At 41.6% G+C, this 14,561-nt stretch overlaps 1 protein-coding gene across 1 annotated transcript; it reads right to left on the bottom strand.

Moving 5' to 3' along the window:
- Nucleotides 1–133: 133 nt before the first annotated feature.
- On the bottom strand, nucleotides 134–13,508 carry uba6 (ubiquitin like modifier activating enzyme 6). The gene is made up of 32 exons (XM_069697459.1): nucleotides 13,461–13,508; nucleotides 12,841–12,935; nucleotides 12,553–12,647; nucleotides 12,394–12,422; nucleotides 12,164–12,258; nucleotides 11,359–11,470; nucleotides 10,718–10,798; nucleotides 10,472–10,594; nucleotides 10,145–10,268; nucleotides 9,780–9,883; nucleotides 9,598–9,660; nucleotides 8,347–8,423; nucleotides 8,111–8,177; nucleotides 7,797–7,940; nucleotides 7,431–7,577; nucleotides 7,246–7,326; nucleotides 7,062–7,139; nucleotides 6,772–6,953; nucleotides 6,483–6,588; nucleotides 5,775–5,864; nucleotides 5,579–5,659; nucleotides 5,196–5,324; nucleotides 5,016–5,067; nucleotides 4,833–4,896; nucleotides 4,670–4,739; nucleotides 4,521–4,592; nucleotides 4,294–4,417; nucleotides 3,920–4,113; nucleotides 3,446–3,573; nucleotides 3,129–3,216; nucleotides 2,905–2,999; nucleotides 134–2,057 (listed from the first exon to the last, which is right to left on the bottom strand). The coding sequence occupies exons 2-32, from the start codon at nucleotides 12,879–12,881 to the stop codon at nucleotides 1,916–1,918; spliced, it is 3,078 nt and encodes a 1,025-aa protein (XP_069553560.1). The 5' UTR covers nucleotides 12,882–12,935; nucleotides 13,461–13,508; the 3' UTR covers nucleotides 134–1,915.
- Nucleotides 13,509–14,561: the final 1,053 nt, after the last annotated feature.

Genomic DNA, 14,561 nt, shown 5'->3' with positions numbered 1-14,561 from the left:
CATTTTTGCTAAAGAAAACCCTTATTTACTCCAAAAATCTGCCATATGTTAATGGGAGTGATGTAATAAACAGCAATTTGTATTGTCTGTACTTGTCAGGTTTGCGATTATTTCAAAACAAAGACTCAGCAGATTTCGTTTTGAAGATGTCCTGAAATCTCATTTTATTGGACCATTGGTTGAGCTGTCACAAGAACATACGTCATTATCGTTGTCATTCATTAACACTGCTTTTGTTTTACACTTCGCTGCACAAGTGTTGTCGATGTGGTAGACATTTGCGATGCAAAGCAAAATTCACTTCCTCTTGATTGTGGGCGGGGAAATGAATGAACATCGAGGACTTCAGTCTTAACTGTTTGGCTTCCAGACAGAAGGTCACTCAAAAACAAATGGTAACCTGTTTATTATCAGCTTGATCTCAAGGAACTAATTACACAGTTTAATTTGAATGATTCCATTGAAAACTACATTGACATTATTGAGAAAATAAGCCATTGCAGACTATTTCAAAAGACCCTCTTTACAACCTTCAACGGGATCTAAGTGAGGTGGTGATTTATACGCCCGATAAACACTTTTAGGATGACACTTGTTCATTAACTGATTAACAGTTAGCCAGTGCACCACGACTCATCAACAGAGCTCATCCCAGGCTCGGTTTGACACAAAAAAAAAGGGGCAACAAGTAAATAAATACATGTCACAGACACACATCCATAAACAAATACACAAATAAATCATGAATTGCAAAAGATCTTTTTTCTTTTAAAACAAAGGTAGTTTTTAAAATAGTTGGAGTGTGATCCCAGATGTTGGTAAAGATGTTCCATGTCTGTCAAAATAAGGCTTTTCTACGTGTGAAACGGTCTTTGAACTCATGCCAGTACTTAATCAAATGAAGAACATATCGTTAGTCCAGACTGATGTCAGCGCAGTCGTTACCCAAGTATTTAACAACGTAGGTAAGACTAGCAGCTACAATTAAGTGTTTTTACCAATGTTGTTTAGTCCAGCACACGTCAGCTGTGTCATTTCAAGCTCATTGATTAACTAGGGAGCTTTTCTGACAAATCACCCAGCGACAAATCCCATGAAGACGCTGCTGCTGCTGCTCTTAACTGTTTGGGTGATATTCATGTCCTGTGATATAAACACGTTTTTATGAGGCAATCAAAGTGATCCGAAAAGAAAAACAATCATCTGCAGACACAATGATAATCAGTATCTTTGGTGGTTTTGCCATTTTCTACTGACCTGTTGTACCTTTCAACAAATAATCAGTGACATGTTTCTAGCAGATACTTGACAACGGTCAAATTCTGAGGTTGGCAATATTGTCGTAGCCAACAGAAGGACTCTGAGGAGGAAGATGATGGGATGCCTACCAACTCCATATCTATTATTGCGCCAGCAGTCCTACTTACGCTGCCTTTAGAGCCGAGCAAAAACAGAACTGAGAGCAACGGGGTTTTGTGTTGGGAGTAAGCAGGCTTCTGTAAACATAGTTTTAGTCAGACTCACTGCCACAAACAGGAAAAAAAAAAGGTTATAATGAGTTAAGGCATCGGCACAGGCAGAGCTGTGCATTTCACCACAGTAGAAAACATAAGAGAAAATATATGTACACAGGTACAATTATAAGTGCTACTTAAGCAGCCTTGTGTCCCACTGGCTAGATCTGAGGCAAGAAAAACTGGGACCCCGACTGTTTTTTCCCGCTCCATGAAGTACAGGGGGGATGGGGTGGGGTGGGGGGGTGGGGGGGCTTGTGCTGGGGTCAGGAGCTTTGCCGTTCAGATAACATCCTGAGGTAAAACTCCTGACCCTGGCCTCGGTTATTGGGGTATAACAATTTACATGAAAGAAGAGAAATAAGGACACAAGAGGTTTGAGGACGACATCTAGGAAGGTGTCAGGGCGTCCCGCCATCAGGCCTGAAGAAGTACCTGACAGGAGGACCGGCGAGGTCCTCGTCTCCGTCCGCCTCAGGAGCGAATGATACGGTGAGGTCGACGTAGCGGCGGTCTACTGATGGCTTGATCAGCTTCTGCATCCTGTGGAGAGTCAGAGTCAAGATTAATAGATCTCTTCCGTTTTGGTCAAGGATGATTCGTTTCAGTGTAAATAAGTTAGGAGAATAATTATTAACAATTGTTTCAGTTTGCATTCATGCCTGTTCAGACTCGTATCTTACATGTAGTGAAGACGTTGAAGAAATATGATGGAAGGTCTTATGTGTATTTAGTGATATATAAAAAACTGATTTGACTTTGTAAAGCTTTGTGGTTCTTGTTTTGCTGTATATCTACTGTATTGGTGTGTAAATTGAAAAGAAAAACAGATTCAATTATATTTTATGTGTTCACATGCTTGGCCAATAAAGTTGATTGACAGCAGACAAAACTTCAAATAAGAAGCTACAAATTCTGAAACATGGATGCTCAAAAGATCTAAAAAGTCACCAGAGTTTTAAGGTGGACACCCGAGATTAGTCTCGCCAATTCAGCATCTGACCAAGTGTAAAATATGGTCACAGTCACCCCTCCTGGTTTTGACATTAAATAATGGACAGAAAAGTGTTTTTGCAGAATATTGTGATGTCACAGTAAATTTGACCTTTTGAGTTTTTGAATATGAAATACCATGACTTCATCTTTTGTCATAATTAAGCACGAATGTTTGAGTTATGGCCACAAACAGGTTTTGTGAGGCCACAGTGACCTTTGGCCACAAATATCGAATCAGTTGATTCTCGAGTCAAAGTGAATGTTTGTTCCAAATTTCTCAGTCACGACAATGTACTTGTAAACAAAATGTTGCCGGCACTGAAGCCTCAAACAAAGAGCGAGATATATATATAAAAAAAAAAAAAGCAAGAAAAGCTGGGAGTGAAGCACTAACGTCAGTTTGAGTCTCTTGGAGTGTCCGGGCATCACAGGCACATAGAGCATCTTTACACCGTGGACAACCATGGTGGGTTCAATTCCATACTTTTCCTAAAACAACAACAACAACAACAAATTAACAAAATATTATTTGACAAAGAGATCAAATATAGTAACGTGGCAACTGAACCTCAATTAATATGACAACAGCACTGAACAAAGTGAGTAAATGTTTCTCACCCTCACTGCGTTTATGAAGTCAGACAGAGTGAAGTCCTCGTGGCCAAAGACAGTCCAACAGTCCCAGATGGAGAAGTAAATGTTGTTCCTGTAAAAAAACGGCAAGAAGTAATCACCGTGTGGCATTACAAGAACCATGCAATGTGGCATTTGACGCCATGTAGCAAATGACATTTCCAATTTGTTGCCATGACAACGCAACAACAGTGAGGTGTGGTTGATAACAGGGATCGACGAGACATTGTGTGTGCGCAGAAGTCAGAACAGCAATTCTTGAGGTTGTGTGTTTAATGGAGAAACTGTAAATATTCTCCTGCCTGATAAGCATCTGCTTGACTGGGGCCGTCTCGGTGAGCACCACGACGGGAATGGCCAAGTTAAAGAAGCAGTTTTTGAAAGATTCAAACCCGTAGCCTCCGACCACCTTGATCAACTCCAGGGCCACCTGAGAACACAAAATGTTATTGTTAAAAAAGGGAATTCATTTCAACAATTCAAACACTTGGGTCTTTTAAATAGCAAAATGTTCATTTTCTTGACAGTCATGTCCAACACAGTAGTTTATTTTTAGACCAACAATCAAAAACTATATTTTTTTTAAATTAAAGTTGCAGTTGACATCATCCAAAATAAATAGGCGTGTCAAATTAAACCGTCACTACACACAAAATTATAATTTGCATAAATTAAAATAATTTCTGAATTGCTGACTTTGGATTTGAGCTATCTTTTGGAATACGAGCACGGTAAATACACATAGTTAAGGACGTGCTGAATGACCGAGCTCTCACCAGTCCAGCAACAGCAGCTGTTGCCGTGGCAATAGCAGGGATGATCTTGCCGGCGATGCGTTTGGTTTTAAGTCTGTCAGCTGGCTCGATGGAGTACATCCTGGCTCTGAGAGCGGACGCTGATGTGACAAAATCCATGTGGCCGTTGGCGTCGTTGTCCTTCTCAAACTGAAGGGGGCCCATCTGTAGCCACTCTGCAGGGTGAACGTGAAAGTACACAAATTATCACCAACTGTTAGAAGTAGATTGTAATGTAGCTTCACCCAATTAATAGGATGGAAAAACAGATTGCACGTTTGAACGATTCATCCGTCAGCTTTCGTGTCTTTATAAAAATGTATTTGTTGTGACTTTGATGCGTTTTGTTTGTATACCTGGTGTAACCCTGTCGGTGGCAATGGCCTCCTCCAGCTGTGCGATGGCCTCCCTCTCCTCCTCACTGCTTAGAGGCATCTTTACCTGATCAGGCTTCTTCGCCGACTCATCTGTCTCTATACTCTGACAAGGACAATCCACAACAATCAACATGATTCTGTATTTTTTTTTTTTTTTTTTTTTACACTTAGACAAAAATCAAAGGGCAGGTCAATTAAGAAGTTACTTTCTGTGAGGGCCTGTACTCGGGAATCTTGACATCTGAGAGGGTCCTGCTCACCGCCTCTTCAGAAAGATCCTGACGCATGAAAAAGCTCAGTGAGTTAGTGACTGTCTGTGTTATAAAAAGTGTACATGCAAGTGTACGTGACCTACCTTTTCTGAGTAAGGGATGTTATAAATCCCCGCATAGAGCCGGGCAGTGCTGACGATGAAATTGAAGTGCCTAATGGGAACAGCGGAGGGTTCAGCGAGATTAGATGTGAAAAATGCAGTCCAGAAAAGGCTTAAAAAGTTATAGAAGAACGAGTGCACTCACAAAGACTCTTTCAAGTCAAATTCAATAGGCGTTGGGGGTCTTTTTGGGGACTGCCAAAACAAACCTGATTGAAGAAAAAGGTTTTCTTACTTTTAGGTACATCTCATATTGCCGTTATATATATTCAATTATTGTGTAATACTGTGATAACTTTATAGGTTTGCATGACTGTCAAAAACTTACTTCCATCTTTTAACCTTGTGTCCAGGGGGAAAGAGTGCAGCAATTGTAGGGCCTACATGAAAGCAGAATAAACCACATGTAAACAATTCGGAGCATATTATGGAGCTTCCAACACCTACACTCTATAGAGTATATAGAGTACTTGGTATGAACATGTATTTTCAGGTAGAGATTCATTACCTTTCTCTTGAAATACTTTTCGAATTTCAGACGAGCAACAGTGATGCACTGCTCCCACTGACTGGGCCGTCTGCTCAGCAGCTTAATAACCTGGAAGGACCCCTCCAGACTCTCCCCAGCCTGCATCCTCTACACACACACACACACACACACACACACACACACACACACACACACACACACACACACACACACACACACACACACACACACACACACACACACACACACACACACACACACACACACAAAGAGACACACACCAATTATCTTTAAAAGCTGTGTTTTACTGAATGAACTACTGCTTTCTATGCTGAGGCAGATTTATACAACCGATGTGTTTAAATGAGTGAGAAGAACACTCATGACATGCAAAGTCTCACCTGCAGCACTACTTCAGCCGGGGATTGGGTCTGCCAGAACGTGTTGTACATCGAGGGCTTGTGGACAAAGGCATTCTCAAACTACACGACCAAAAGACACAAATCAGGACGAGCACTGCCAGAATGACTCTAAAATGATGACAGTGATCGCATGCAACAGGGAAAACCAAGGCTGTTGGGCTTTAAGCACACAGACCTTATCTCTGGCCCACTGGATGGTGTGCTCTATAACAGAGGGGAATGACTTGAGAGTGCAGAATGGGATCTCCTCTTCTGGAGGGTCCCTCTGGGAGGCAAAGGGAGAGATATTTTAGGATGGTAATGAGACTGCATTAATTCTAGTATTTTAAGAACATGTAAAGGGGAAAAAAAAAATCTTAGCCTGAGCGTGCTCACATCATCAAGACACAACTTTTTGTGTTGAAGAAAAAGTGTTCTCACACAAAACTGTGGAGTTCATTGTACTAACTTTGTGCCTTATTTGGAGTCATTTTGGGCGGTGTCGATTTATCAACTGTGCAACACCGTGATTTTTTTGTGAATAAGCTACACATAAGAAGATTTTTGTTAAAGCAGCTGACTTTGAAGAAGAAATCTGCAGCTTTACTTGCCGACTTAAATTTATATTCATCAGAAAGGTGAAAACCAAACCCTCTATTGGCCAAATCATTATGGATTCAACTGAAAAGTGTACTTTACAAGCAGAAACAGGAGGTGGTTGTTAAATAGGACAGTTGCATAACTGATGCCATGTTTCGAAGTGCCCATGTCCACCTCTTCTAGCAGGCCCGGTACAGAGCGATCACACTAGGTAGACATACTGACTTTGGGGAAATCAAACATGCTCGGCCATGATACGGATCGCCTTTTATGAGTACACCCTCATACTCTGCCATATACTCACATGGCTATTGTAGGACTCTGTCATGTTTGGCACAATGATTTCGGTGTGTCCTTTAGTTCCCATGGTGCCAGAGTCCAGGAGAGGTCTCTGATTGGATACACAGCGGCTGGAAATTAAAGTAATACCTTTTAATTCCATTTACTACTTTTTCTTAACTTGAAACTACTAAATTCAATACGAGATGTGTTCAGTCAAATAATGGTCATTATGCATGGATATCGACTTGTTGTGGGCCATTGAACATGGAATACTTAAGGAAAGCAGAGCACACTCCACCGTCTTCACTAACCTGTCCACGTATCTGCGTGCCTCCACATTGTCCAGCGCAGTGACCACTATGTTCAGGCAGGAGTAGAAGGAGTCACTGTAGATGCTCTCAGTAGCTGGACACACCTTGTTGAGGTGAGCATCCACCTGCAGCTCTGGGTTGATATCCAGAGTGGCTTCTGCTGCCGTGGTACTTTTCGGTTTCTGAGACAGAGAAGAAAACAGGAAACAATGTGTGCGAGTGGCTGATTGCAGTCAATACAAAAAAAAAAACATACCTGCATCAGGAGGAGGAAGTGTCCATCTAATCACCTGTATATGATGTGGTCTGAAGAGAAACTGCCTGTTGAGGTTCGATTTTTCGATGAGGTCTGGGTCTGTGATGCACACCTGAGAAGTGACATGCAGCACAGTAAATTCCAGTAAACTCGATCACAAAGCCATGAAACATACAGGAAGACGACAGAAAGAAAACAAGGAAGGAAGGAAATCCCACCTCTCCTGAGCTCTTGGCCAACCCCACCCCAAGCAGGGCAAAGTTTTTTAGCATCTCACAGCCTATGGCACCACAGCCAACCTGGAAGAGAAAACATTTCTTGTTTATTTGGTTGTATATTTGGATGGGAACTTTAGCATTATTCAACAGATGCCTTTGCTATGATGAGAAAATCCAAATCTCACCATAAAGACCCTGAGCTTGTGTAGTTCAAGACACATTGATTCCCCAATGCAAGCTCGTAATCCATCATATCGATCGCCCCTCGGGAAAAACTCCTCAGCAGAAAGAGACTGAAGTGGCCTCACTACCTCGATGACATCAAGATACAACTAAACATGAGAGAAAGAACGAGATAAAAATGACAGTTAAAGGGATAAATACAAACAAACAAAAAAATATACCAATGCTAAAATGTTTCACAAATGTGTTCTTTTTTTTTTTCTTTCTGTGTTGCCGTGGAAAAGGGGTGAAGTTAGTGATATCGGCGTCAATCAGCACCATTTCACCTCTGAGTCCAAATTATATATAGTCCAAATTTAGTAACCTACCCATTGCTGCAGTGGTGCAAACTTCCCTGTGATGGCCTTAAGAACTTCCTGACTGGTAACACCTCCTACAGCTGCTGCTAATGGAGGAAGAGTTCCCCTCGCCGTCCTCGAGAGGCAGCGCACCAACTCAGAATTCACAGGAGCCTGCGAAGAGGGAGGGAGGGGGAGAGGAGTGATGTGTGTGTGTGTGTGTGTGTGTGTGTGTGTGTGTGTGTGCAATCAGCTCTAATAAAGGATGTTTGTTCGTCTCTGCAGCTTCAAGATAGTGAAATAAAGATCAATTCTAAAAAAAGAGTAAAGAGAAAGAAACTCACTCTGTTCTTAAGAGTTGCATTCACTTCCTCAGTCAACTTTAGCAAAGCCTCAGCATCCTGTAAACACCTGACGACATCAAAACAAAACTGCTTACCTCAACATTACATCACCAACTTCACAAACTGAAAACCACAACAAGGCCAAACTATATCCAGTGGTGCTGTTAAGAGTACAGAAAGTAGTTCAGCAGATTGAACTGGACTGCACAAATCAGAGATTCCCAAATGTTTGTTACCCAATGTTGGGAAGTCTACTGTGCTGCTCCTGGAAGGTGTCCAGTGCCAACAGGGCCGCATGGATCTGTAGTGGGGCCTGATGGGTAGATTCAGAAACAGGTTTGTGAAGAAGCAGCTTTGTTAAATGTATCGGTCACATCTGGTTAAACTTGAATTACAACCTGATGGTCAAACGTGTCCGTGAACACAAGAAACAAAGTGGTGCAACTGGTCTGTACACGTGGGTGTGTTCTGTAAATATGAAAGCAATGTTTTTGAGCATGATTGTTTAGCAGGTGGGCTGTTAACAAGTTCAGATCAGTATTAAACTTAACCAGCTTTAGATCACGTTAACCAATGCCGCATTTTTTTAAATAGTAAAGCACCTGGCTTACCATGAGGTTGTAAAACCAGTGTTAAAGGGATCATTTGTTTTAGTTTTTTTCAGGGTTTTTTTTTAAGTGAGGTTGTATGAGGTAATTATCCATAGTCTGCAGTAGGTGGAGTCAGCCAGTCAGTTAGGTGACACAGGCAGCTGTAAACGCAAAGAAGCTAAGCCATTTACTGATGTGGACAAGGTCAGCAACAAAATGTGTTTTAGCTTGGTAAAAAAAAAAAAAAGAGAGAAAAAAGACAGACCTAAAAAGAATCAATATAAGTTTAATTGTACACTATATTTAAAATATTTTCACAGCTTTACCTTGCCATCAGACAGCCCTTTCCATAAGTAGCTAAAGCCGTTATATCATCTAAATCCTCTTCAATGGCACTCGAGTCCTTTTACATTTGACCTCAGAGAACACAGTTGCTGATCTACTGCTGCCTCGAACTGGACGTTTGTTTGTGTTAATGTGTGACTCTGGTGGTGCGTTAACATGAAAGTGAGGATCTGAACTAACACCAAAGTCACACAATAACACAAACTAACCAATTAAGGCAGCAGTAAATTCTCAACGGGGGCTGTCTGATGGAAAGGTGAAGCAGTCAAAATATTGTAACTATATCAAACATTTAAACTGATATTGATTTTTTTTCAGTGAGTAAAATGTGTTTTGTTGCTGACCCCATCACACAGCAGTGCATACTTTGACTCCCTTGCCTGTATGGCTTTCTGCCTCCATAAGCTGGGGACATGCCAACCTCCAAATACTTCAGGTAATACACCAACTGTGTATAACTGCCCCATACTGTCCCACTTAATTAAAAGAAGTAACAACTGTCTCTTTAAACCCAAAGGTTGCTAGTTTGTGATAAAAGCTTTAAACTCGCACCTCTGGTTTACTGAAGTCTGGAGTCAGGACCTGAGGATCACACAGCTGCCTCTCTATTGTTTCCTGAAATACACAGAGGATAAAAGCCGGTGGGGGGGGGGGGGTCATTTATTTGAACATTTCTGCATCTTTTGTTGTCCATCTGTGATATTTGTGGCTGATGTGACAACTAGTTAACTTACAAATCTGTATGTCTTCGGGGTTTTCACCAAGACAAAGAAACCTCCATGTGCATATGGTTGTAGTTGGGATGTGTCTCCTATTTCAAAACTGTGAGCGGAAATGACTAACACCACACACATTCAAACACAACACACACACAATTTAGATGACATTACTACATCAATATGTGACCTCACATAGAAAACATATCACCAAATCTGCTCTTGGAATAGCTGCTTGATACTTTTGTCAAAGTTGTGAATAAAGTCACAGCTGTGTACATCCAACATTTGTTGGGCAAGCTGTTCTTATACAACTACAACAATAAACTGACAGTTAAATATCTAATGTACTCAAACTGTGACCTGCACTGGAGAAACAATACCTGAAACCTGTCGTGCAGTGCCGTTGAGCTCCTCCATGCCGCTGACCTCTCTGAACACAACACTCTGGCCTGTCTGGAGGCCATGAGGTTGGTTGTCCATGCAGGAAACAACCCCAGGATCCCCCTGAAGGCCAAAAAGGTAACAAATAGAAAAGGTTTTTAGCTAGTGCAAAACGTCCAACTACTCCAGCTTACTCTTCCGACACATAAAAATGTGGCAAATTATCACATTTAACAAATGATGGAAAGAAAATCTCTGCAGCTGACAAAAACATTAACAAGTAATCAAATAAACATTATTGCAGATTATGGGAGCACAAAGTCTACCTGAGTGATAGTTTGAATGAAAATCTCCTTGGGTTCCTCTCCTGTGGGATCAGACACCTCAAACTCCTCTCCAAAATCACAAAACACCCGCACACAGATGCCAAATGCATCACACGAGATGAACTGGCAACGACAAAAAGGCAGCAGTTTGGTTAATATTTGACCATTTGTGTGTTTCCCCATGGGTAAGACATGGTTTAGCTAATGCTCCTTAATGTATAACCATTATAAGAACTGTGGACTCACTCTGATGGGGGGTTGTTGTGAGTGGCAGAACTCATTTACTCTCTTCTGTAGACTTAATCGGGCCTCAGTCAAGATGACACACTGCAGGAGAGAGCAGAGCAGTCAGACACCAAATGTTTCCTGACTCCACAGCAGAGAATAATACTTGAGATTAAATGCAGTCTTAATCAATATATCAATATGTAAACAATATTTTCATTGTTCCATCAATTAAATAGCAAGTACTGCAGGCAGGCTATGGGCCAATGAATGCAGAGAAACATCATGGCTGATAGTTTGATAAAATCCTAACAGATGGTTTGGTAATTAAAACCTTTCAAGTTTTGACCTTTAAAAGTCTCACATTCCCGAATGTCTGCCACATCTGGAGTGACAGCTGCGAAGGGGATCATACTGCAGGAGTGGCTTCATGAACTTTTCTGACATTGTGACACTTTTTCCACCATGACATCTCGTTTTTATTCGAAACAATTGTAACTGCTGTGAATTCAGCCGGACCACAAACCCTTTTGCAGCTGTGTTACTCGTCTGCAGGGTTGCGTGTTTTTACACTTGCCTCCAACACACATTTTTAACTACTGTACTGAGACACCGGTTCAAAATGTCCCATGAATCACGGATTCTGAAGGCCAAAGACATACCTGATACTTTCTCAGAAAGCTGAGATCAGTGTTGTTGTCCAGAGGAAAGGACGACATGTCAACATGGACGTAAGGGTTCAACTCTGCCACTCGGGGGCACACCGCCTCCACTCTGTGGGGGGGCAACAGGAGTGTAAACATGTGCAAGAAATAAGGAAAGGGAGACAGACTGTCGCGCATATTTAAGGAGCAATGATAATGTTCCGAGACTGTTCCTGTAGCACACAAACAGCACCGGATTGTACCAACCTTCATGAACCAGTATTCCACGTTAGGTCAATCAATAACTGTGAATCCATCCACCACAATCAGACTGTCAACACAGTTGTGGTGTGATGTTGAGGCATCTGAACCGTAACATTTGGTGCCAACAGCCTCAGCTGTGGCGAGATGGCAACCAGGTTTTCCAGCCTGCCAACATAACCGCTCAGTGTGTTCAAAACGCACAAGTCTCTCGTTGCAACAACAAAATTGTCACTCCCTACCACCACGGCAACATGTTTTGGTTCCCCAAAAATTTCAAACAAAATTTGATGTGCTGCTCTCTGCTCAAGTTTCAGGTCCATGGAGAAATAGCAACAGTGCACTCACCAGCGCAAACAAAAACGTGTCCAACTCAGATGCTGGTTTTGAGCAACGTAACTTGGAATATTTACTGACGCAGGTCATAGCGTCCCCCTGCTCTATGCACGGGCAACAGAAACAGTCTCTGAACTTTTTGATTGGCCCTTGTCTACATGGATCACAGGACAGAGTGAGTGGGTGGTATTTGAGGGTGAAGTCCAGCTTCGTGGTGTGTTTTTACCTCCTCCGCTGGCTCAAAATATCCTCTTTGCGGATAAAGAAGTTGGAGCCAAGATCGCGGGTCTCACACTGGTTTGTGTCATGAAGGGTAACCGCCTGCACATGCACAGAGCACAAATATAAACAGTTACTGTGTGTGAACAAACAAAACAAATCTGATTGGTTATTGGACAATCATAATATATATATATATATATATATATATTTTTTTTTTTTAAAAAGACTGCCTACCTTCACCCCAGCCAGGACAATATTCTTTGCTGTGAAACCAAAAGTCAAATTCCTTAGTGTGAGATTACAGTTGGCGAGGCAGGTCATAGGAACACTATGGCATTAAATATCATACAGTGCCATGCTGCAAAAAAAAAAAAACTAAAAACGTTTGCCCACCTATCTCTACTCCCAGTCCTCCCATTCCACTGAGAAACACCGAGGACTGGGCCATCTGGTGCATGGCATAGTCTCCAAGCACATATCGCTGGCGGCTGCAGAGAGAAGCAGAAGAGGAGGTGGTGAGGGAATGTGCAACAAAATGAAGAGCACCGAGACCAAAGAAGTGCACCGATTGTCATATAAAGTGCAGTCATTAACTGTCCTGACTTGCCAGGCAACGTTATCCGTAGTGAATTAAAAAAAAAAAAAAAAAAAAAAGCGAGTACACTCGACTGAGAAACTTGCCTGTAAAGGGAGTCGTCAATCTCCATCAAGTCTGCAGCCATGCTGGGAGGGGAAGGGGGGGGAAATCCAGCTGCCTCAGGGATAACGACTCTGGTCTGTCAAAAATACGAAACACAAACATCACAAAAAGATGAAGACGCTTCAGGTGTGAGCGGTGGCGACCTGAAACCAACGCCCCGTCGTAGGTTTAGCTGCACGGCTAACTAACTGTTCATGCCCGCTAACTCTGGTTGTCAGCGGTGCTTGTCGACCTGCCAGCGAGCAGCCGCGAGTCGAGGTAAAGAGACCGTCCCGTTCATATGGAGGGACTTCTAACAGGCACACGTGATTGCAGTTCATACCTTAATGACGCCAGCCGGTTTATAAAAAAAAAAAAAAACACACAAAAAAACTGCTAAATGGAGCTAAACGTTAGCAGCTACAGCTAACTAGCGCTGAGTGCCACCGCCTGGGTGCCGGTGGCGAGGACACATGTCATAAACTCGTTAAAAGTAATGACACGTATGGTAGGCCGCAAATAACTACCCCGAGGAGACAACCGTTTTAGGTTTGATCGTTTCTATCAAGCAATATGAACAAAGTCGTTGTTAAAATGAGGGGAAACTCTCGTCTGTACGTACCTGTCAGGATGCCCGACGAGCTGCAGCGAATGAATGGCTGTGACTGGTTAAAAACTTGGAGTGGTTCCGGGTTAAACCAATCACATGACCAAAGTCATCCAATCATTTCGCAGTATTTCTCAGGACTAAATTTGTGAATACATTTCATTTATGGTCATGTTTTTTTTGTTGTTGTGTAAAATAGCCTGATCCACGTTTAGAATGAATCATGGGATTGCCAATGGATTTTTTTGTTTGTTTTGTTTTGAGTAGAAAGTCGCCCGTCTGTTCTATAGATAAATAGCTTTTGAGGACGGTATTAGGCGAGATGTAAAGAATCAAAGAAAAGTGTGTGGTGTACAATACATGTAACATTTGAAACGATTATAACATTAATAGAGGAAAATAGGAGAGAAAATATTGCCTTATATTAAACTATATATGAAATATTAAACCTAAACTGATAACCCAGGAGCTTTATCAGTTTTTAGGATTAACGTAAGACATTACTGCCTCCAACCAGAATTTATAAGATGTTGGTCTGACTCTGGAGAATCAGTTGTTGAGCAAGCAGTGTCTTTCTATTTTGATAATAATGCAGACAATACAATTTGCATTTCAGTCTTCTCATATTAAATATTTTCAAGCATTTACAATGTTTTTCAGTTGTAAACTTTCTTAGTAAGGATTATTTATTCTGTTGAGCTATTTCTTGTGTTATTTGCTTTTGTTTTTTGCAGTTTGTGCACTTGTGTTGGATATATCGAAAAAGCTTTGCATTTTATAAACTCAGCTCCAGTTGGGAAACTAAAGAGAAAGATTGCTGAACCAGTCCCAGCCAGAGACACAGAACAGAACATACAAAACAATGTTTGGGTCCTCCACTGTTTAAAGAAACAAAGGTCAACAGCCGAGTGAAACATTTACATCCCTCTAATTCCAATTCTGGGTGATGATGTAAGAAAAACACAAGTCTACTTCTGTCTTTAATACTTGTACCTCTGTCTTAGTTAGATGTGTGCATCTGTGTTTTGACTTCCATTTGGTCTGAAGAGTAAAAGGGCCTCTACTTTCACTGAATCCTGGACAAAGATTTGACTCTATGATTTTGTGTTTAGTTTG

Source organism: Brachyistius frenatus, unplaced genomic scaffold (genome assembly GCF_029030835.1).
Source record: "Brachyistius frenatus isolate BFR_SWC_R1_liver_20210118 unplaced genomic scaffold, ASM2903083v1 Contig_23, whole genome shotgun sequence".
Taxonomy (NCBI): domain Eukaryota; kingdom Metazoa; phylum Chordata; class Actinopteri; family Embiotocidae; genus Brachyistius; species Brachyistius frenatus.
This window is presented reverse-complemented; position numbering and strand designations above follow the sequence as displayed.

What these genes read in the sequence shown, in the direction of transcription:
- uba6 (XM_069697459.1), bottom strand. Translation starts at nt 12,881, where the DNA reads ATGGCTGCAGACTTGATGGAGATTGACGACTCCCTTTACAG. An exon ending in CAGACTTCAGTAAACCAGAG is followed by an intron (nt 8,424 to 9,597) that starts GTGCGAGTTTAA and finishes TCTACCCATCAG; the next exon opens with GCCCCACTACAGATCCATGC. An exon ending in TTTGACTTGAAAGAGTCTTT is followed by an intron (nt 4,740 to 4,832) that starts GTGAGTGCACTC and finishes TGTTCCCATTAG; the next exon opens with GCACTTCAATTTCATCGTCA.